This window comes from Neomonachus schauinslandi, chromosome 6 (genome assembly GCF_002201575.2).
Source record: "Neomonachus schauinslandi chromosome 6, ASM220157v2, whole genome shotgun sequence".
In the NCBI taxonomy this organism is placed as follows: domain Eukaryota; kingdom Metazoa; phylum Chordata; class Mammalia; order Carnivora; family Phocidae; genus Neomonachus; species Neomonachus schauinslandi.
The window spans coordinates 101,158,574-101,183,163 of NC_058408.1; the positions used below are offsets into that span (position 1 = coordinate 101,158,574).

At 40.2% G+C, this 24,590-nt stretch overlaps 1 protein-coding gene across 1 annotated transcript in view; it reads left to right on the top strand.

Annotated features, from left to right (window-relative positions):
* The first annotated feature begins 3,859 nt into the window (after positions 1-3,859).
* Positions 3,860-24,590, top strand: part of MCU (mitochondrial calcium uniporter) — a 203,316-nt gene continuing 182,585 nt past the window's right edge. Inside the window, exon 1 of the mRNA XM_044916493.1 lies at positions 3,860-4,006. Coding sequence (XP_044772428.1) covers positions 3,860-4,006 — 147 coding nt within the window. The remainder of the gene's footprint in view (positions 4,007-24,590) is intronic.

Below are 24,590 nucleotides of genomic sequence, written 5' to 3' on the forward strand. Positions count from 1 at the left end.
GAAAAGGAAAGAAATAAAAATGAGGAAGGAAAAAAAATGTGTGTTCGATGAAGTGAGACTAGATGTGGATATGGACAGGAAGGGATATGTGATGGGGTTTATGAGGAGTTCACCCCCTCTCGGCCACACTTACTAGAAATATTTCTGGTCCAGAGAAGTTGAAAAAAAACATAAAAGATTATAGAAACGAAGAAGTCATGGGAAAGTGAGTGTAGTGATGGCAAGATGCCTGCCGATGGGTAGGGGTAGAGAAAGAGGAAATGATCTCTGGGAAGATGGTCAACCCCAAATAGCCAGAAAACAGGTCAAGGCTGTGATTTATGAGATGATAAATATTTGAAGGTAAAACCTTTCCCTCTTGCTCTCCTTCTTCGTATACTTTTTCCTGTTCTTTAAGAATTGCTGATCTCACTTGCATAGTAATTCACACCATCTGTGAACCATGAAACACAGCCCCCAGACCTCTAAGCAGATCCCTGTCATGGTTTCTTGCCCGTGTCAATGAACTGTGTGCATCACCTATCCTGGCTATTCTGGAATGCTTTTAGGCAAATACTCCATTGAGTTGAGTCATAATTGGGAGCTGACTTCAGTGTACATTTTAGTAGGGAGCCTAGTTAGGGTTTCATGCTCCAGGAAATCTGTTCTGATTAGTTTTAGCTAAAAAAAGATCAACCTGTTTTAAGGATTGGCACAAAAACAACTCTGTGGCCATGTAGATTTCAGTGACCATGTTTTTTTTTTTTTTTTTTTTTAAGATTTTATTTATTTGACAGAGAGAGACACAGCGAGAGAGGGAACACAAGCAGGGGGAGCGGGAGAGGGAGAAGCAGACTTCCCGCAGAGCAGGGAGCCCGATGCGGGGCTCGATCCCAGGACCCTGGGATTGTGACCTGAGCCAAAGGCAGACGCTTAACGACTGAGCCACCCAGGCGCCCGTGACCATGTTTTTATAATGATAAAAATAACATGCAGATGGGAAAATGTTAAGCCATTCTAAAGGGTAGCCACCCCTCTAAAGTCTCCAGAGTTAACATGTTTTTTGTTTATTTTTCCAGAAGTCACTATGGACCTGAAATACATATATAACATATAAAAATATCTATAAGTAACCTTTATACATAGAAATAACTTTTAAAAGGCTCATCTGTACTAGATTATTACTTTTTAAAAATTATTTATTTATTTATTTATTTATTTATCAGAGAGAGAGAGAGCACAAGCAGAGGGAGTGGCAGGCAGAGGGAGAAGCAGGCTCTCAGCTGAGCAAGGGGCCTGATGCAGGGCTCGATCCCAGGACCCCGGGATCATGACCTGAGCTGAAGGCAGACGCTTAACTGACTGAGCCACCCAGCTGTCCCATACTATTACTTTTTTAAAGTATAGATGGAATAATTCATTTTGTTAATGGTTGCATAATATTCTGTTATAGGGTTAGTCTCTTATTAACCAATTCCCTGTTAGAAAACATTAGGTTTTCTTCAATTTCTATTCTCAAAAGTTATGATATTTTAAAGTTTTTTTGTGGTTACTTTGCCATCTTTTATAAAAGTATTATCTCTAGAGTGATCAGCATAGTGCCTGGCATAGCAGGTACTCAATGAATTTTAACTCCCTTTCCCCTCATATGTAATTTATTATTTATTTTTTAGGAATGAGGATACTTTCTGTTCAGCTATCTACACTTTCTTATTATGGGTGCTGGCCAGCCAACTGATGTGAGATAAATCCTTTGCAGCTATGGAAAAGATTTTCTCTGTGAGGAGGTAATTGATGTTTGTATAATTTCTAGCCCTGGATTATTAGAACTCAATTTAGTGGATCCTCATTTTATACAGCCTACCTGGGGTGCATCAGTGGTTTTATCTTGGTAGATAAAAGATGACACCTTTAGTAAATAAGAAGGAAGCTTTTGGTAATCCCTCTAGTTTCAGGTTTATGCAGTTAAAAAAAAAAAAAAACCTATTTATTGTGGTTCTTTTGCAAATGCACAGGACCAAATCTCAGAACTGCAGGATGCATGTCTCATTTCTGTATTTGGAAAAGTAAGAGAAAGACAATTCCAGTAGAACTTCTCAAAGTGTAATATAGAGATTGAGCAACAATCCTGATTCATAGGCAGATATGGCAAAGGCACAGAAAATAAAAACAAAAGTAAAATTCATGGTAATCCTAGTAAGAAGGAGGAAATGGCACAGCATTGGTAAATACGAAACATGCAGATGGGATAAATATAGATGGGCAGAAAATGATTGTAAGTGAACTTGTTCCAGGAATGTCACAAATTTCCAGCTAGGTGGATTAGTGTATGCAGCTGTTGAATGAGGGGGCTCATCTCATTCTTGAGCTCTCAGGTTCCACTTGTTGCACAATAAAGGCCTTTTGGGTGAGTGGTGTAATATTCTCACCTGGAGAAGCCAATCATTTTACTGTTCTGGGGTGGGGTGGAAGGAAGTTCCACTTCATTATTTAGCAATTCTTGGCCAAGCAAATACCATTTCAGTTAAAGTTTAAAAACTATTATTAGAACAAGTGATACAATAAAATTATATGTGTATTTTTGTTTGTTTCAACTTGATAACCTAAGGCTACACTACCAAGATGTTTTCCAAAATTTAGAGTAATACTTAAAAAAAAAAACATTTTATTTATTTATTTGAGAGAGAGCATGAGCAGGGGTGGGGAGGGGCAGAGGGAAAGGGAGAAGAAGACTCCCCACCGAGTAGGGAGCCTGATGCAGGTGGGTTCTCCAGGGTCAATTCCACGACCCTGGGATCATGACCCAAGGCTGACGCTTAAGCGACTAAGCCACCCAGGCGCCCCTAGAGTAATATTTTTAGCTGCTTACCAAACTGTTTTCCTGCTTTAGATTTTAAAAGAAGATGTGAGGACTAACTAGCTTATAATAACTGACAGCAAGGAAATCCTCTTCTAAGAAAATACTTTTTTTCCACAGTCTTTAATGAGCTTTATGATCTTGTTTCTTGGGGGAAAGAAGTATTTTTCAAGAGAAAGCAATAAAAAATTATTCCAAAGTGTACCCTAATGACTAGTTTATTTAAAGCATGAAAATTCATTAAAATAACCTTTACATGACTTTTATTACATTACCAACATGTTCTGTTTCCATAGTTTAATAAGTGCACACAGGGTCAAAGATAGTAAGAAAATGATTTTTCCTTCTGGAGAGTGTAAGAGTATCAGTCTAAAAGGTGCTGTAAAAATGAATTGAGTATTTGAAATGTAATAGGTCTGTTAATTCACCCTGATGGCGTGTACTCATTCTGGGACTTTGATATCATAAGCATTCTATCCCTCCTATATTATGCTACATATCACGGTCATTAGATCACCCTTTGATGTAGGGTTAATTTCAGCATATCCAAATACCATCAGTTATGAATGATAACTCTGGGCGTGTCACTGAGAGTTCTAGCATCCCTACTTTAATGATTACTAATTTGGTACATATTTTGCCAACTTAGAACACTCACAAAGTACAAAGCTTAGCACAAATATCTGTTTCCCCAGTTACCCTTATCATAGCTCTATCCTTGGTGAAGATTAGCCGAATCGAATATGCCGTCTCTCTACTGCTGCTTTTCTGAGGGGCTCGGGTACCAATTACCGGTACCTTAGAATTTGCCCGTAATTGACTATGTCCCACAATAGGTAACTCTGGAAGTGACAGGCAGCCTCAAGTGTGGTTCTCCCGCCTGTCGATTGGGCCTTGCAGGAAGCTCCGCCTCACCAACTCAGCCAAGGGCGGCAGTTGGCCCGGCGTCGGTGAGTGGCGGGTCTTGGCTCCGCCCCGGCCGTCCGCTGCGCTGCCTGGGTCGGCGCCGTTTCCAGTTGAGAGATGGCGGCCGCCGCAGGTAGATCGCTTCTGCTGCTCCTCTCCTCCCGGGGCGGCGGCGGGGGCGCCGGCGGCTGCGGAGCGCTGACTGCCGGCTGCTTCCCCGGGCTGAGCGTTAGCCGCCACCGGCAGCAGCAGCACCACCGGACGGTGAGCGAGCGCGCCCGGCGGCTCCGGGGAGGGCGGGGCGGCGCTGGCGTGTGGGAGCCGCCGGCGGGCAGGCCGCCGGGGCAGCGGGCGAGTTACCTCAACTCGCGGCCGCTCCCGAGCTTGCCGGGCACCGAGGAGCCGCCGTGCCCTTCAGGCGCCTGCGGCGGCGACCAGGAAGGGAAGGAGGGCGGAGGAAGCCGAGTGGAGGAGGAGGGGCGATGGCGGGGATGTTCCCGCAGGACCCGGGGCACCAGGGCGGGGAAGGGACGGACTTGAACCTCTCCCTGACTAGCCCCCGATCTCGGTCCCTCCCTCCTTTTTTTTTTTTTTTTTTTTTTTTTTAACAGCTCTGCCCCATCGCTTGCGAACTGAGCCCCGTGCAAGTTGTCCCCTTTCCCTCCTCCTCCGGGCGGGTTGGGGTGTCCTGAGTTGCCGCGGCTGCCTGGTGTATGTGTCAGGAGAGTGGCAGTGCCATGCTTCTTGGGCACTGCCTCCGGAGAGCAGCCCAGGACCCCAGCGGGGCCGCTCCCTCGTCCTCTCTCGGCCCTTTGGGAACGGGCAAGAAGGATAATCAAACTTTATCCCCCTCCGTGACTTCCTGCGTGTGTGGGCATGGGGAACAGCTCCCTCGCGATGGATGCTGCATTGCTTCAGGAGGCAAGCTCCATCCCCTCAGGTCCTTAAAGGTCCTCGGTGGTCCTTTTGGAGAGCTGGTTTATCAGCTTGTTCACGCGTGCCTGAAGAAGGAAGGGTGGGCAGCGGGCGGAGGGGAAGTGAATATGGCAAGTTGTTCACAGAGTCAGGGATTTGGTGGTTGAATTAACCAGTTATTGCTGGATTTCATTGGCTGGCAACGAAGGAGATTTTCTGTTTGAACAGCCTTGGGATGTATTTGTGAGTGATTGTGAATTCTTTTTTCAATTGCAAGAGATCAACTTGGCATGGAGTTCTTGACCTAACAAGTCAGCGGGTTCTCTTTCCTTGGACTTTCTAGACCCATTTATGTTGGTCTCTGGCCAACTGTGAGGGAAAGAGTGTAGATTTTATTTCCTAGGGCTAAGTTGTATAGTGTGGTAATGAGAGAATCACTGCAGACGGCCTGATAGAAGAAACTAGTACCTTTAGATCTCAACAAATACATCCACTTGTCTTAACCTGATCACATAGCTCTTGAGAGGAAGCTGAACTGGAGGTTTTCAGAGAGGATACCCCGAGACTGATTGACAACATGAAACCAAGTGTCTGAAAGAGCTATGAAAAGAACTAATGCTCTGTAAATGCAAGATGATATTATTATTAGTCACACGTATGGATCCTATCCTCATTCTTGTGAAGAAAATTTGTACTTCATATTTGGCATACTGACATATTGCTTTGCTGAAGCTCTTGGGTGAGAGCCGAGCTTTTCCACAGTTCAGTTTAGATTTGCATGTTTCAAAGCCTCCATTTATGTGTTTTGTTTTCCTAAAAACATAAAGCCACCCAGAAATCTGATGGCATTCCCCTCTCCCTCAAACTATTTAAAGACTTCCCAAGTTGTCTTTATCCCTGTATTTTGCTAATACGTCTTTTGACTTTGCACAGGTTTTAAGGCTATTTGGGTGTGGTATTCATTTAGCATTTTTAAATTTATGCCTTGTATATTTTCCACTATGCGAATCTGTCAGGCTGTGAGTGTCTTCCTTGTGTGGGTACTTCATGAAAGTGTTCTTCTGTGCTATTCTGGGGTGGGTAAAAGTGATGTGCTGAATTTGTAACTGAAAGCACAGTTAAAGTGAAGTGTTATTTCTGAAGGGCTGAAGTGTTATCATGGGAATGTTGACTTATAAATGAACTTAGAATTGTAGGATTTTGAAAAAAGTTGTACCTGATTATTTAAAATATGTAAACAGGTTTTTTTCTTTTTCTACAATTGCTCTGAAGCCATCCTGTATATAGCTGTCTCCATCTGTTATTCTATGATTCCTCACAAGACTCAATTTGAAAGGCATCTCTTAGGGATTTAACTCTTGACATTTTATGTCTGAAATTGAGGCCCAGAAAAGGGAGGGACTTGGCCAGGACTGCACAGCTAATATGCAACAGTTTTAGGATTCCCACCCACCCCAGATATTCTGACCCCCTTATCGTGTTCTTTTCATTTTAAAGTGCGATTGCTCCTTCATAATCTCCTCCTTTTCAAAACTACTGTTTGTTAGGTAAGTATTGGTATTTTAAAGTCCCATGAATGGGAATTCTCCTGTAAGTAGATGTTGTTGGAGGCAGAGCTGTTGAATGAGGCAAATGTGGAAACAAACAGCTTGCTCTGATAAAGGTCCCTGGGAGGCACTGAGGTTGAATCTTGCATAGGACACATTCTGTGCATGTGCGGCAGATGGCACTCTGCATTGGACTAGATCACAAGCCCAGCTTGTGCCGCTTTTGTTCTGCTGTAGTAGGTAGAGTAAATTAGAGCCGGGGGGACATAACCAATTATGATGCTGGTTAATATTTTGCTTGAGAGGCATGCGTTTTGAAATCTTCTCCAAGTTTACAGAGTGAGTCCAAAGCAGTACAGTTCAGCTCATGGGTAAATGTGGTTTCGAAGTTATTAAAACATAACTTGTCCCTTCCCCACCTTCCTCATTAAAGGAGCATACAACTGAGTAAATAGAAATAAAGGTGCAGGGGCTTATTCGATATTTTTAGCACTATCTAGCGTAATTTTTCCTTTCCTGTGTGAGGAGCCTGTTTATTGCTCCTCAGCTTGTGACTGTAACAAAGACTGATGTAGAATGTTTGCTGCATGCCTTTCTGTGTGGTTAGTGAAGGTGGCTGCTGTTTGCAAGGATGGTTCTTTGACGGGGAACTGCCTTTCATTGTGAGCTGGGCAATTGCTTTGCTAAATCAAACTCTCTCACCTCTGATTATGAGAGCCTGACTGTTAACATTTCCTAGTGGTCAACGGCTATGCTTACTAAATCTCTTAAGTGTGTCATTGTACTGTTACAGTTTGCGGCCTTCCCTCTCTGTTTTGCACATTATAGTTCTTTGGCAGTGATAGCATTTCAGTTTAACTTGACAGTTTCAACAGGTAATATTACCTGACAGAGAGGCAAGTCCCAGTTCTTTAATTGGGTTTCTCAGGGTCTGGCCGGTCTTACTTAGCCAGATCCATCCCAGCACAAATACTCCGCTGTACTTAAGCCAATGTTCCGTATATCTATACTAAATGTTTATGTAGTTCTTGCAACTGAATTTCAGTCTTAATCACTCCTTTACCTTCTTAGGTCCGTTTCAGGTTAGAGACTGTGACCTAAGGCTCACTTTACAGATGAGGAAACAGACCTAATGGCAACTGAGGGAAGTGGCTTATTAGGTTATGTGTGTGGTTTATTACATCTAGGTTTAAAATTCCTTTTTTTTTAAAGATTTTATTTATTTATTTGACAGACAGCGACAGGGGGAACACAAGCAGAGGAGCGGGAGAGGGAGAAGCAGGCTTCCCGCTGAGCAAGGAGCCCAATGCGGGGCTCGATCCCAGGACCCTGGGATCATGACCTGAGCCAAAGGCAGACGCTTAACGACTGAGCCACCCAGGCGCCCCTAGGTTTAAAATTCTTTAAATGGAGGTGGATTCAAGATGTTCTAGTCAGAAGCTTAATTTGTGTGATTCCTGGCTCTTGATCCCTCTCTATTGTTCTATTCTGTCTTACCTAAATTCCGATAGGATTTATTATTAGCAGGATACAGACTGACACTGACTTGTCTTGTTATCTAAATACTTCATTTGTGGGTGCCTTATCTTACAGGAGAGGTAGGGCAATATTGCATTTTTGTCTCTCATAGACTCCAACACAGTGCTAGCTATATGGGTGACACTCAGATGTGCATTAATTGAATATGCACCTTTTTGTCTGCTTGCCAGTGAAAAGGTATGCTCATCGACTCCCCCCAGCCCCCTGTCCCCAGTTTGACTTGTTTAATGACCTGTTACTTAAGTACCCACATTTGAGTAATTTAACTTTTGTATTGCCAGTGCTGTCTTTGATTGTATATATTATACTTCTTTATGGTAATATACCCACAGAATGGGTACCTTTGGATTAGCTCTGTGGTGGTACTTGCTTTCTGCCCAAAGCCCAGCAAAAGTATGATTAATACCCAGATTAATAGAAATATATGATTGAAACAGATTCTAGAGTTTTTGTTGTTTTAGTCTACTACAATACTAAGATTTTGATGGTTCTGGATAAATGTTTAGAGCAGACTTTTAAAATTACTGTTATTATTTTCTATTGAAATATAGTTGACACACAGTGTTACATTAGTTCCAAGAGCAGGCTTGTTTTTAAGGAAGCAACCATCCTTTTTTATTTTATTTTATTTTATTTGAGAGAGAGAGAGCGCGCAAGTGAGAGAGAGCACGAGTGGGGGGGGAGGGACAGAGAGAGAGGGAAAGTACACTCCCCGCTGAGCGGGGAACCCCATGTGGGACTCAGTCCCAGGACCTGGAGATCATGACCTGAGCCAAAGGCAGACACTTAATTCACTGAGCCAGCCAGGCGCCCCACAACCATTCTTTTATTTATCTTAAAATCGTGCTTATTTTGTACCCTACAAAATATTTGAGTAAATTTGGATTTATTCAACAGATTATGATTATTTGAACTTTTCTAAGTCCCAAGGGGCTCTGTTTTATGCTTTATGGAACTCTACTCCAGGAGGAAATCTAAGTAGAGAATGCAGCATCAAGAATGGTGTATATCAAAGATAACAACAAGGATCATTTTTGGTTTTGGGGCTGCCTCATGTTTGAAATCCAGAGTGGTCCTGGTCTTCTGCAGTAGCACTTCATTGATACCATTATCTGAATAACTGCAGAGATGTTGCTTTCATTTTTTAAAAGATTTATTTACTTATTTGAGAGAGAGAGAACGTGATGGAGGGGAGAGGGAGAAGGAATCCTTAAGCAGACTCCCCGCTGAGCTTGGAACCTGACCCTGGGGCATGATCCCAGGATCCTAAGATCATGACCTGAGCCTAAATCAAGAGTTGGACACTTAACTGACTGAGCCACCCAGGCGCCCCTCATTGCTTTTTTATATTCTAGCTTTGTGTCTCTATGGGTTTTCTTAAAAATTACTGTTTTTTGTTTTGTTTTGCTTTTTGTGATTAAGGACAATACTACCTTTTAAGATCTTGAGATAATCACTTAAGGGAATCCTCTCTTCTTTATTTGACTGATTAATGCCATATCATGGCTCATGAATATTTTACAATTACTGGAATAACATGTTATTAGGAAAACTAAGATGTTACCATGGAGGACATGTACTTAAAAGAATTGTAGACTGGAGATCTCAAAAAGACCATAGGTTAAGGAACTAGGGCAAGAGTGGTGAATGGCTTTTTCCTTGGTAGCCCAGCAAGTTACTACAGAGCTTAAAATGGTTCCCCCATCTGCTGGCCTTTGCAGTCAGTTCTTTTCCTACGAAATTACACAATTGTGTGTTTTGTTTTACAAACAGTTAAGCAGAGGTGGGTTTTAAAAAGTGAACTGGGGGCATATTCTTTCAGTAAGTGCTTAAACTCAAACCCAATCTTGAATAATTACTCCCTGATTTAGGTCAAGCTTGATGACACATGTTAAAAAAAACTTGTCCTCTGCATGTTGAACATGCAAGAGAAACTGTCCATTTAATTATTTCAGTGCACTTTGTTAAATGCAGTGAGAGAGCCTGTGTAACATGAAAGTTGACTTCAAGCAAAGTAATTTTAGTTAAGTTTAGTGAATTATTGACCCATAAACTGTGTACAGGCTTAAATCTTTTGTTTATTTATATATTTTTTTATTTTTAAAGATTTTATTTATTTATTTGAGAGAGAGAGAGCACAAGCGGGGGTAGGGGGAAAGGGAGAAGGAGAAGCAGACTCCCCACTGAGCAGGGAGCCTGCAGTGGGGCTCAATCCCAGGACTCTGGGACCATGACCTGAGCCGAAGGCAGCTGCTTAACCGACTGAGCCACCTAGGCGACCCCAATCTTTTATTTTGATAAAAATATAACTTGGTAAATTACATCAGCAGCTGGGTCTAATAGCATGCTAAAACTGAACTTTTTCTAATGCGGTTCTGGAAAAAACTGAAAATATGACATTGCATTTTGACATCTCTCTTAAAAATAAGAGCCCTTTCCAAAGGTTCTTTAAGGACATTGATAATATGTATTAATCAAAAGAGTGGGGTGTTTACCTCTTACACTTTGTTTCTGAAATTCTCAGTTTTTACTATGTGTTGTATACTTTATTGTTTGGGGAGCGTTTGTAATGATCACCAGAGAATTGCTGAGGAATCCATTATGTGTATGAGGCTGTCCAGAGGATATTCTCCAATGTAGTCTTAAACTGTACTGCCTTATAGATTACAAGATCCTTTAGACTTCTTTTTTGCGTTCTAAGAGAGGCTACATTGTACACCTTATCTATAGTAAGTGGTGTTACAGGGTGTTTGAGTACTAATATCTCCTTTAAACTTTAGAGAAAGTTAATGTGACTGATTTTTTTGTCAAATAACAGGAGAGTAAATAGGTTAACTTGAACCACCTGACCCTACATAGAGGAGTAGATATAGAAGGAAGCATCTAAGATCTGAGGGCATTGTGTTACCTCATTTAATTCTCACCATAACCCTATGAGAGGCGTTATTACCCCAGTTTTATTAATGAGGACATTGAGGATGAGGTAGGTTCCTTTCTTCTTAAGTGTCATAAACTGTTTTAACGCTAGGGATACAATGATGGACAAGACAGATGCTTTGGAGGTGAAATTTAAGTCTAGGTTTGGTGGGATCCCAGTGTGGGGCCTCCTTCCCTTTTGTCTTCTCCTTCAGCCATGTTTCTTTCTCAAACATCTACTGCAGTTTTCTTCCAAGAGATCTCACCATCTTTCTGACTACATTTCTTAAATCTTTCTCCACCCTCTCCTCCAGGTATTAGGTGGTAAGGGTCTAAGATATTGCTTCCTTAGGATCTTTGTAATTTAGCTAAGGATTCTAGAAAGTCCCACCCATTATCGAGCATTGCTTCTATATCACTTTTATTTTTTATTATTTTTTAAAGATTTTATTTATTTTTTAGAGAGCGAGCGAGCGAGAAACAGCATGAGGGGGAGAGGATCAGAGGGAGAAGCAGGCTCCCCGCTGAGCCGGGAGCCCGATGTGGGACTCGATCCCAGGACCCTGGGATCATGACCTGAGCCAAAGGCAGATGCTTAACCATCTGAGCCACCCAGGTGCCCTCTATATCACTTTTAAAACATTGTCTAGCGTACTCAACAACTCTTCAGGCAAAATACTTCCGCCATTGTACAGATAAGAAAATGAAGACCTAGTAAGGGTAAGTAACCTGGAGTCATTCAGAAAATATCTGTTGAACTACTGTTTGTAACTTGCTGTGCTGGGAAAGAGAGATGCCTCTGAGGTGGTCCAAAGAGGTCACAGTTTGGCTGGGAGACACCAACAAGCAAGACTGTAACTGGTTATGCTCCCTCCCCCCCTCCCCATGGAGGTTCATTGGGAGCATTTAGACCTACTCAAGAGAATTGGGGAAGGCTTCACAAGGGAGGCCTCACTGAAGCTGAAATAGGAGGAAATAAAATGTGTGGGGGACTGGAAAGGTGTAGTTCACATTCTAGATAGCACCAACATCTGACATGACAGTCTGAGGGAGGAAGATGATTTGAGAAACTGCCAGTCGTTTGTTATAACTGGAGTATGGGCAAGAATAGCCAGAGATTAGACTGGACAGTAGTAGTGATACCAATAATAACTAATATTAAGTGCACCACGTGTTATGTACTTTACATAGGTAATCTCACTTAATTTTTGTGACACCCTGTGGGTAGGTACTGTTACTATCCTCCTTTTATAGATAGTGAAACTGAGTTACCTCAGATTGGTTGCTTTGCCCAGGATCACAGCTGATAAGTGACACTCAGTAAATGACTTGCTCAGGATCACACAGCTGGGACTGGCGTACCTGGTGCCAGTGCCTGTCTCTTAACTACTGTGCTCTGGTGAGGGAATCAGACTGTGAAGGGACTTGTGAAGGAGTTGGAATTTTATTATGTAGGTCAGTGTTTTTTTTTTAAACTCAACCCACAGTATAAATACATTTTATATCATGACCCAGAATGTGCATGTGTGCGTAAAAGTAGGAAAAGTTTCACCCAACAGTTTTTTTACTATGTATGAGGCATACATAGTTTCTGTGCTATTTTGTTGAAGAAATACTGGTTGGGACCCATTTAAATTGATTCCACAATTTAAGCCACAGTTTGGAAGAAATACTGCTGGTCCATAGGTGAGTGTCTGAAGAATTTCAGTTAGGTGAATCACATGATCAGTTTGTGCTTTTTGGTAGGTTACAATAGCAGCTGTGTGAAGGCTGGATTGGAGAGGATGGGACCAGAAAAGTCAAGAGGCCAATAAGGGACATCTTAATGAACTAGGCAAAAGATGCCTGAATGATGACAGTAGCATTGGGAATAGAGAAAAGGAATAGAGAGAAGGCAGATTTAGGAAATAGAATTGATAGAACTTGACGATTGGACATGGACTATCACTGAGCTGGTACCAGGTAGAAAGGTAATTTATTTCGAGGGCTGTCTGATTCTCTTAATACTCAGGTGCTGAAACTTTGTTTCTGGACCTTCTCTGTGTGTTTCTTTTTACAGTCATGTTAAGTATGTTTCGTTGTTGTGATTGTTGTACCTCTACTTTTGTATATAAAAATGTGTTGACCTAGTTTAATGACTTTAAATTCGTATATCAGATGCCCACCTTATCCCCATTTTCCTGCCCCCCTCCCCTACCCCATACCATCAGAATCTGAAAGATTTGCACACCAGTATGGAAAAAGTTTACAAAGCATGATGAGCACTCAACAAATCTTTGTTGAAAGTGTGTGTTCTGTGTATTATACTCTTCCAAAGCAGAAACTCTTCACATTACGTTAATTAGAGGAATATTTTTGAGTAATTTCCTTTGACTTTGTTCTCTTTGACTTTCCACTTTTGTAATAATTGTTTACCTTTAGGGAATATTGAGCATTGTATGTATGATGGTCTTTTATATTTAAAACAAACAAACAAAAACCTAGCTATTCTTAAGCATGAAACCTTTTCTTAGTAAAATTTTAGCAACCTCCCTTTTCACATTAGAAATGAAGATACAAGATTCCTACTGCTTCTGCTACCCCAGTTTCTCAAGAGAAGTATCAAAAATAAAAACATGTAATGATCGAGAACGAGTTATATGGAGTGATTCTCTAGTATTTTAATTGACTTTACTGGATTGCTTTATTTAGTAAGCATATATTCTTTGGTCTTCTAGGTATTATAATACAAGGGTAAGTATTTATTTGATAACTTTGACAATTTTTAATTTTTTAAAATATTTTATTTATTTATTTTTTAAAGATTTTATTTATTTATTTTGACAGAGAGACAGCAAGAGAGGGAACACAAGTGGGGGGGTGGGAAAGGGAGAAGCAGGCTTTCCACAGAGCAGGGAGCCCGATGTGGGGCTCGATCCCAGGACCCTGGGATCATGACCTGAGCCGAAGGCAGACGCTTAACGACTGAGCCACCCAGGCGCCCCAAATATTTTATTTATTTTAGAGAAAGAGAGTGTGGGCAGGGGCGCGCAAGTGAGCAGGAGGAGGGGCAGAGGCAGGGGAGAGGGAGAGAATCTCAAGCAGACTCTGCGCTGAGCTCGGTCTCACAACCCTGAGATCATGACCTTAACTGAAATCAAGTCAGCCGATTAACCGACTGAGCCACCCAGGCACCCCAACTATGACAATTTTTAGAGCTGTTACAATATCTGCTTTGCCGGAAGAGATTGTATTTGTCATGTATGAGCCTTTTGAAATCTATGGGAGCAAAGAATTGTTGTATCATCAAAGAATTTTTTTAGTTTTCTGAGGTAGATAAAAGAAGAGATGGAAGTGGTGTGTGTGTGTTTCAATCACCAAAAGTAAGTAATTGAAGAGGATTAGGTGCCATGTGATACAATAGGAGTCTGAGTTCTGTTCATTTCTCTACTGTTAAGTTGCTGTTTGACCTTGGGCAAGTGACTTACCTCTTTGGTCTTAATGTTTTGGTCAGTTAAATAAGGATGCTTGATCAGATGAGCCTAAAGGGCTTTCTAATTCTAAGACGTATATCATTAATTTTTATGTTATTTCATGGTGGGGGTCTTGTATAAAATCATAAACCCAAGTATAATATATTTGCTTATTCTCACAAAGGTCAGGGGCTTGAAGTGAAGACAAATAGCTTCCATTTCCTTTTCAGGACAGTTTGCATAGTTACTTCTGACATCTTGATAGACAATTTACCCTGCATTCCTCTGAAACAGTTCATTATGCCTTAGTCCCATCTTTCTCTTTTGTCTTCTTTTTCCAGTCCAAATTACTGAGGGTATGGGGAATAGGTGAAGATATGGTAAGGAATCCAGAGAGTTGGAGAGAGGGGGGAGGGAAGGAAAAAAGCAGTTAATGTTGTAGTGCTGAGGTAAGATGGACTGTTTTGTTTTGTTTTTTTCTCAATGATTTTATTTATTTATTTGTCAGAAAGAGATAGAGCACAAGCAGGGGGAGTGGCAGGCAGGGGAAGAAGCAGGGTACCTGCTCAGCAAGGAGCCCGATGCAGGACTCAGTCCCAGGACCCTGGGATCTGACCTGAGCCAACGGCAGACACTTAACTGACTGAGCCACTTAGGTGCCCCAAGATGGACTGTTCTCATAATTTGTTAATTCTGAGTTGTGGCTTGCCAGTCTGAAACAGAAAATGTTTGTTTTCCTTTGTAATTACACTACAGGAATTCTGAGTGTGAAAACCTCAGGTGATTAGTTGCCCATAGTAGTCTACTCTCCCAGATTCTGTGAACTGAGCCTAATAGTGTCAAGAACACACAGCCAGCGTTGGATAAATGAGAGTCAGTGAGTTAAAAAGCCCTAGAGACCATCGTCTAAATCCAACCCTGTGGATAATGCATCTGTAGATCATCTAGTTCTCTGTGCCTAGATAATACAGTGATAGGGATCATGGAAATGTGAAGAAGGAATTACTTTTCTTTGAATCAAGCAGCAGCAAATCATTTTTTTTAAATCAAATAACCTGATTATTTTTTATTTATTTATTTTTAAAATTTTATTTTATTATCTTATGTTAATCATCATACATCATTAGTTTTTGATGTAGTGTTCCATGATTCATTGTTTTCATAACATCCAGTGCTCTATGCAGTACGTGCCCTCCTTAATACCCATCACTGGGCTAACCCATCCCCCCACCCACCTCCCCTCTAAAACCCTCAGTTTGTGTCTCAGAATCCATAGGCTCTCATGGTTCATCTCTCCCTCCGATTCCCCCCCCCGCTTCATTTTTCCCTTCCTTCTAATGTCCACCATGCTATTCCTTATGTTCCACAAATAAGTGAAACCATATGATAATTGACTTTCTCTGCTTGACTTATTTCACTTAGCATAATCTCCTCCAGTCCCATCCATGTTGATGTAAAAGTCTGGTATTCATCCTTTCTGATGGCTGAGTAATATTCCATTGTATATATGGACCACATCTTCTTTATCCATTCATCTGTTGAAGGGCATCTCGGCTCTTTCCACAGTTTGGCTATTGCGGACATTGCTGCTATGAACATTGGGGTGCATATGGCTCTTCTTTTCACTACATCTGTGTCTTTGGGGTAAATACCCAGTAGTGCAATTGCTGGGTCATAGGGTAGCTCTATTTTTAAATTTTTGAGGAACCTCCACACTGTTTTCCAAAGTGGCTGTACCAACTTGCATTCCCACCAACAGTCTAAGAGGGTTCCCCTTTCTCCACAACCTCTCCAACATTTGTTGTTTCTTGCCCTGTCAGGTTTTGCCATTCTAACTGGTGTAAGGTAAATCATTTAAAAAGAGTTCACAGATTATGCTGAAACAAGTAGGACTATAGAAAAAATCACTAAAAATAGTGATGGAAAAATATTGTAGTGCTTTTGTGTTATAAGTGATTTAAGAAATTGACACATGCATCTGCCTGGCAAGTATTTGGAGCAGGTAGAGGAGTAGAGGGAAGGGTGAAGGGCTGGACTGCAGAAGAGAGCTTTAAAAGAACTCTTTGAAAGAGGTGCTGCCAACTCTAGATTCCCTACATGTATATATTTCCAAAGATGACAGATTTTTGGAGGTGTTTATTTTGGAACTAATCTTCTGTATTTCCATTCTGCCCCCACTGTATCCTGTATCTTGCACTGCCAGAATTCTGCTAGCTGCAATGAAGCAGGGCTGTGGCAAGTGGCCAAGTGTGATAAAACCTATTTTTCATTTTAAAACAGAGTATGGATGTCAGAATACTTCAAAGAAGTATTTAAGGATAGATTGAATGGAGTAGGAGAAAGTAAAAACCTAATGAGAAGATTGAAAGTTTCTGATTTGCTTTTGATGGAATTACATTTATTTTGTAAACAGAAGAATACCAGCTTATGTCTGTCTCTGTCAGTTTCTCTCTTTCTTGTCCCTCTTTCTCTGATCTTTGCGTGCTGGTGCAAGGAGCTGCTGAATACACAGGAGAAATGAGTTTTCTGATCCCGAAGAGGTGGTAGTGATTTTTTGTTGTTGTTGTTTTGTTTTTATCTTTTGAGGGGATCCCAAGGGTATGCTCTATGTGAATGTCTCATTACACATATGCATGTTAGTAATTCAGTTTTGTTTATTTCATTCTTGCTTTAACCACCTCCTCCAAAAATGAAATCTTTTCTTTTTTTCATTTCTGGCTCTGACTTAAGCTTCAAAACAAAATGTTGTCTAAACGTTGTTGAGATGGTAAAACAATTGTAGCATAACATTACAGAATTTTGAAATATTCATTTATTAGATGGAAAATTGAACTGCAACCAGTACTTTAATATCTCATTCTACATTGACATTTGATTCAGAATGAAATCAAGTTCCTCGCTTGGCCAAGTGCCACAAAGTTGGGTGAGCTTTAAATATGTAACGACTTGTTTTTAGTGATTGCTAGAGCTTTGAGCAGTAAAAAGGGGAAAATGAAAGGGAACTCTAGCAGATTGCCTAAAAAGAGTATTCTTGGTAAGATTAAAAGGAGAGACAAGCTGAGGCCCTGAGTTATGGATCTGAGTCACATCCAGCCAGCATCAGAAAGTAGCAGCATTAGTGGAAGAAAACCCAGGTCAGTCCTGACGAGGGTCTGTTAAAGCTCACCTGGAAAGGGCATTCCATCACCAGAGGGTTTCTTTGGGGGGTGGGGGTGGGGGTATGGGGTGGGTGTGGGGTGGGTGTGGTGTATTCCTTCATAAGAAAATTACCTTGTATTCAGTTAAGCCGAACAAAGGGAAAAGTCTTTTGTTTTTAAAGTATGAAGTATGTCATGTCTATAAAAACAGGTATAGTATTTATTTCTTTTAGCTTGAAAAATTAAACAGGACAACTATAATTGCTGCCCAAAATATCCTTCCTCAGTCTTATTTCTTGTCCTCTCTCCCAAAAGTACCGTTCTTTCCAGTTTGGTACTTACCATTCCCATGCATGTGTTTGTGCTTTTGTTTATCTGACTGTCAAAGTTACATAGTACTCTAAGTATGTTTTAACCTCACTTGGCAGATTTTACACTGTATGTAGTTAATGTAATTTGTTCTTTTTACTTAAATACTTTAAAAAAATATGTTGATACATGTAGTTCTAGTTTATTCATTTTTAACTGTTTTGTGGTGTTTCATTCTCTATTTCTCATATTTAACCATTCTCTTGTTGACTGAAAGTCTTTTTAGCTGAATATTTTGGAGGGACAGGAAAAAGGGAATTTATTTCATTTTAAAAGTTAGACTAGGAATGTTTTTTTTTTTTTTTCCTTTTTTGGTGTGGAATGTCCTCATTTATCATATTCCTGGGAAAATCCTTTGTATTTCCGGAGAGAAGCAGGAGGAGAAGAATAATGTTTCATTACACAGATGAACATGTCTTGTGCAAAATGCCCAACAGCATTTGCTTTAATACAGCAAGCTCATGCGGGACTGAGCTGCTACAGCAAAAACTTGTTTTGCTCTATAAAAATGCTCAGATTTTTGAAGTGCAGACAAGCTTGGAAGGAAACTTGTTGGCCTTTATTCATTGTTTCTTTTCTGTGTGTTTGGAATAATTTGCAGTTTGGGACTGCTTTCTTTTGTAAAAAGGACTTGTGCCTTAAATGGTAAAAAGACTGTTCTTGAATGGTGTCATGGTTTTATGGAGCAAAGGAAAAACAAGGTCTAGGAATGAGGGGGAAAGTACTTTTTGAGGGAGATAGTTGATGTGAAATAAGTATTTGTTTTAATAATAAACCTTATATATACATTTGCCATTGAGTATTCTTTACTTTGTAGTCATTATTTTAGAAAGGCAATCTCTGATTAATTGTTTTTCTTCCCAATTTCATGCAATTGTCTTTTATTTGCAACATTTTTGATAATGGTTTGGATAGTGTTGCAGAATACACAGTACAGAACTCCGTTCAGGTTGTCCCTCCAAATGATTTGCTATTGTGCTTTAACCAGAAATACTGATGCAGCAAGGGAAACACTAATACATGGGATGCTTTCCAGGGACTGTAGCTAAGGCAAACACAAGCCAAAATTCAGAAGAATATGTGAGCTAGGCACACAAGATGTAGTCTGGCCAAATATGCTATTGACAGTGAATATCCCATTCTAATTAAATTAATTGAGGCCTGGACAATTTGAATCATCAGACTGTCTGTTAAAAAGGTGACCCAACTTGAAGCATTTTAGAATTAGGGAATAGTGCAAGAATAGTTTTTTGGCTAAAACTTATTTACAATGAAAAATTATCTTTGCTTTTTCTTATTGGAGAGATTCTAATGCCTCAAGAATGATTAAAGTCAATTGCCTGTTTGTTTCTTCCATTCTGGTTCTGAGGGAAAGGATGCTGAAAGGACCTGCAAGTAAAAGAGATAATGAAAAAAAAAATTTTTTTTTGGGGGGGGGGTGACATGATTAGATGGAAGAGAGAGTATTGAGAATTAAGAATTGAGAATTAACTGATCATTAAGAATGATTTTTGTTTTTTGACTATTGCTGCTTTTCTTGCAAGTCGCTATTTTTTTATTCACAAATTATTTTACCCACAAATAGTGTGGGCATTATGAGAGGAGGTGGTGGTACATGAATAGGCTCTTTTTAAAATTGTTGTTCTGGAAAAAAAATTGTTATTGGTCTGGGTTTTGAGTGATCTCTGATTAAATTTGCCAAGAGTCAAGCATTTTGAAACAGAACTCCTAAATCAGAGGGTTGTGGGGCTAGGTAAACAAATTAGTTTTGTAAATTTGCTTCTGAAACTAGTGAAAGTTCTGAATGAATCTGGATAAGCTGAGACTTCTATTGCCAGGGTCCCCTTCAGTTTTAAAATTTTTTTTCTTGTTTAAGAAAAAGTGGGGGGGATGCCTGGCTGGCTCAGTTGGTAGAGCATGCAACTCTTGATTTTGGGGTTGTAAGTTCACCCATTGGGTGAAGAGATTACTTAAAAAAAATCTAAAAAAAACTATTTCTTCTTCCCTCATTGTTTACTAGTGTTCCGTTTTTTTAAATGCTAGAAGCATAGAGAAGAGTGAAAAAAATTTCACTTCTTTAAAACTATTTCTAAAAATAATGGTCTATGAATTGTTGCTTTAGATTCTCTACTTCTGCATCTGTATGAGCTTACCGGGTGGTTATCAAAGATTCAGTACTTTCTCTGGAAAAAAATGTATATTTGAGAGTTTCTCATAACCTTCTGGATTTATTCTAGGTTATAGCTAAAATTCTTTCAAAAGCGCCCTCTTGTCCTAAAGGTCACTTGTAATGACTAGAAGCTAAGAGTGACCTAAACAACATCTTTTCAAACTTTCTTTTCTTTGTTGTCATATGCTGAGGTATCCATGTCAGCAGGCTCAGGAGAGCCTTTACCTTTGACATTGACATTACTTTTTTCTATTCTTTTAGGTCTTTCACTACCATTTCTACAGTGGTTGACAAGATACCGTTTCTTCCTCACTCACCATGTACCATGCCAGTGACATCTTAGCTGCTAGAGTGTGGAGCTGGCCTGTGGGAGTCAAGTAAGTGCCTTTTTTACTATTTGGCATGGTTTTTGCTTACTTTGCAAAGCCATGTAGAGGAACTTCTTAAGATTAGTTTTTAAAAAGGCACTTGCTTGATCCTTGTGGGCTGGCTCTTTGCTCCAGCCTGCTATTGAACATCTGGTAGCTAACATGGGGCTGAATTTAGCAAGGTGACTATCACAGAATGGAACATTTTTATTAGGATAAACCCTAAGAGATGATAGATCTGATCTTGGCCTAATTAGCCCATTTATGTTGATGAGCAACCCCTGTCCTATCCCAGAGTAAATCAGAACTTCTGTGTTAGCTCAAACAGTTAGTCTGGCCTTCTGAAATTTAACAGGTTATGAATGACCAAGGGTCTGCTGGTCTAAAACAACTGGGTTGCATGGAAACAGAACAGCTCTCCCAGGAAAGTCGATGACGTTGACACTTACCTGAATTAATTTAGCTTAATATATAGAAGTGATGATTGGCATTAATCAGGTTTGGGTTTCTGTTATTGCTAAAGTTGCTAAAACCTGATATTTTACTTTTGCAGGTCACCTTGTAAATTTTGCCTATATAAATTAACACATCCTCTGTTATGTCATAACAACCATGTAAGGGAGAGTGTTTTCCTGCTCTGTCTTAGGTATTGGTGATGTGACCTCTTCACGCAGGGGAATCTTGAACATTTTCAGGTATGTGAAGATCATGACTCATAAATATTTTGTCCCTGCAGACAAAACAGAGTTTATATCAGTGTGAACTCATGATGTGGTTTTACAAAATCTATCTTGCCAGTTGATTTTTCTCCCCTTGGTATTAGAACAGGGATTGGCAAATTACAACTAAGACCATTTGTTTTTTTGAATAAAGTTTTGTTGGAACACACACCCATTCTTTTACACATTGTCTGTGGCTGCTTTTGCACTACAGTAGCAGAGTTGAGTTGTTGTGACAGAGACCATATGAGTCACAAAGCCTAAACTATCTGTATTTTTGTTTATTTTTCTAAAATTTTTTTATTTTTTGTTTTTTTAAAGATTTTATTTATTTATTTGACAGAGAGAGAGACAGCGAGAGCAGGAACACAAGCAGGGGGAGTGGGAGAGGGAGAAGCAGGCCTCCTGCCCAACAGGGAGCCCGATGTGGGACTCGATCCCAGGACCCTGGGATCATGACCTGAGCTGAAGGCAGACGCTTAATGACTGAGCCACCCAGGCGCCCCTGTTTATTTTTTTTTTTAAGATTTATTTATTTGAGAGAGAAAGAGAGTGTGTGCAAGTTGGGGGAGGGACAAGGGTAGAGAGAGAATCCTCAAGCAGACTCTCCTCTGAGTGTGGAGCCAGTCATGGGGCTCCATCTTATAACCCTGAGATCATGACCTGAGCTGAAACCAAGAGTCAGATGCTCAGCCAACTGAGCCATCTGAGTGCCCCAGACTATTTGGCTTCTTAAGAAAAAGTGTGCCAACTCCTTCTATAGAAGAACCAAACTTAAGGTTGTATTTAGATATAAACTTGCTGGAACCACAGGTGAATTCAAATAGTCTTCTAAAGAGAAAGTCAAGACCTGTGTCATAATGCTGACTAGCAAGTAAATATTTGCAATGTGTGTGGTGGTGGGATTACTAATACAAGGTTAATGGAATGGAAAGCTATGATGCTGTTCAACTTCTTTTCTTTCACTCATTATATCCCCCCCACCCTCCATCCCCTGGTAGAAATAAACATTCATTCCATGACAGGATATTATTTTTCTTTCTAGATGCTTTAAAAATTTTATAGAACAGATAAGGATAAAAGAATTAACTAGGATATCTGGCATAACAAGAAATGGTAACTGAAGGACCTCTTGATTCATGGAACAGATACTAGAGTTAAAATGGACTTGAGATCATGGAAATGGAAGATCAGAGATGTTCAGGGAAATGTTCGAGGATCACAGAGGTAATGAGTGGTGGAACTGAAACTAGAAGCTGGGTCTCTTGCCTCCTTGCCCAGGGTTCCTTCCACTAGGTCGCATACCGTTTTAGGGCTACTTGTTTTCCCTACTAGCTCTAAGGCACAGCCTTTTTCCTATTCCCTCTGAAGTAAAAGCAAAGACTCAATGACTTAAACCACAAAGATATGATTTATTGGAGAATTGATGTTACTTGGAGTTTGGATGCTTTTATTTTATTGTTTGAAGATTAACTGGGGGATTACCTCTTTTTTTTTTTTTTTTAAAGATTTTATTTATTTATTTGACAGAGAAAGACACAGCGAGAGAGGGAACACAAACGGGGAGTGGGAGAGGGAGAAGCAGACTCCCTGCCGAGCAGGGAGCCCGATGCGGGACTCGATCCCGGGACTCCAGGATCATGACCTGAGCCGAAGGCAGTCGCTTAACCAACTGAGCCACCCAGGCGCCCCGGGGGATTACCTCTTAATGAATCATTAAGTGCTTACAGTATATACTCAAAAAGGTTAGGTTAGTTGCATTAAAAAAGGAAGTCTGAGGCTGGTTCATAATTTTATAGCTAGGAGCAAAACCAAAATCAGCATAGACAGAATGCTTCCCTCATATATCTATGTGTCTAAGCCCATAGATGGAAAGTGTGTGTGTGTGTCTGTGTGCGTGCGCACATGCATGTATGCATGCATGGGTGTCTAACAGTTTTTTTTTTTTTTTTTAAAGATTTTATTTATTTATTTGACAGAGAGAGACACAGCGAGAGAGGGAACATAAGCAGGGGGAGTGGGGGAGGGAGAAGCAGGCTTCCCGCCGAGCAGGGAGCCCGATGTGGGACTCGATCTCAGGATCCTGGGATCATGACCTGAGCCGAAGGCAGACGCTTAACGACTGAGCCACCCAGGCGCCCGTGTCTAACAGTTCTTAAAATGCGTTTGGATTGCATTCTGAGAGGAGTTTAGCAGGTGTATTATAATCTGCAGATTATGTTGCAGAGTTTTAAATGGATTTTTAAAAATTATTTTTAAACAGTTTTGGATTTATAGGAAAATGGCTAAGATATTACACAGAATTCCCATATATACCCCAGCCCCATTTCCTCTATTGTTAACATGTTACATTAGATTGGTACATTTGTTATAATTAATAAACCAGTATTGATACTTACTAAAATATGTATTATTCAGATTCTCTTAGTTTTTGCCTAATATGCTTCTTCTGTTTCAGAATTAAATGAATTTTTGTTTGCATGTTCATTGATTTAGAAGGCATTGATATGACCACCTGAAGGTTAGACTAGTTTTGAAGTCCCTTTCATTTTCCAGGAGTGTGATTAAATGAGTACAGGCTTAATTGCTGCAGAGTTCTGACATGTAATATTTATATTCCATAACATGTTGAGAAAGTGACTACTTTACCTTATTGATTGTAATGGCTCTTCAACTATTTCTAAATTTTCAGCATCAGCAGTTCTAGAAAAGACAAGACAAACTTGGTTACTTCTAAGTGTTATTGTCACATTCCAAATTGCTGGTGAAACTATTATAAAGTAAATTGCTGTCCTTGGAAGCCATGTGGTTCAAAAACCCTACTTCAGTATGTTTACCCTCCTGAAAGTAGTTTTTGATGGAGTTTTCATCAGCACCTTCTGACACATCATTAATCATTCAAATTGCCCTATAAAGACCTTAAAGTATCCCTTCCTTTGGGGGCACCTGGGTGGCTTAGTTGGTTGAGCAGCCAACTCTTGATTTCGGCTCAGGTCATAATCTTGGGGTCCTGGGATGGAACCCTGTGTCAGGCTCTGCGCTTGGTGGGAAGTCTGCTCAAGGATTCTCTCTCCCTCTGCCGGCCTCCCCGCACCCCCCACCCACACTGTCACTCTCTCTCAAATAAATAAATAAATCTTAAAAAAAAAAAATTCCTTCGTTTAAAGTTCATTAGTTGTTTTACTAAAGTTGAACACTTGCATGTTCTGTGAGTCAGCATTTTCACTCCTAGAGTTATATACAACAGAATTGTGTGTGTATATTCACCAGAAGACATGGACAAAAATGTTAATAGCAGGACTAATTGTAATAGCGCAAGCTGGAATTTTCCCAATGCCTATCAATAGTAGAATGGGTAAATAAGTTTCTGGCATAATCACACAATGAATTAAACATTGATCAGAATGAACAAACTACAGCTATATATAATTGTGAAACTCACAGATACAATTTTGAACGGAAGAAGCCAGACACTAGAGAGTGCGTTTACATAAATGCATTGATTGCATTTACATAAATTTCAAAAACAGGTTAAACTATCTGTGGTATCAGAAGTCAGGAGATTGATTACCCTTGTTGGAGATTGGGGAAAGTATTTGAATGGGGTCTGAAGGGGCCTTCTGGGGTGCTAGTAATGTTCTGACTTTTGTTTTGGGTATTGGTTATATGGATGTGTTCACTTTGTGAAAATTCACTAAGTTTATATATTTTTTCTG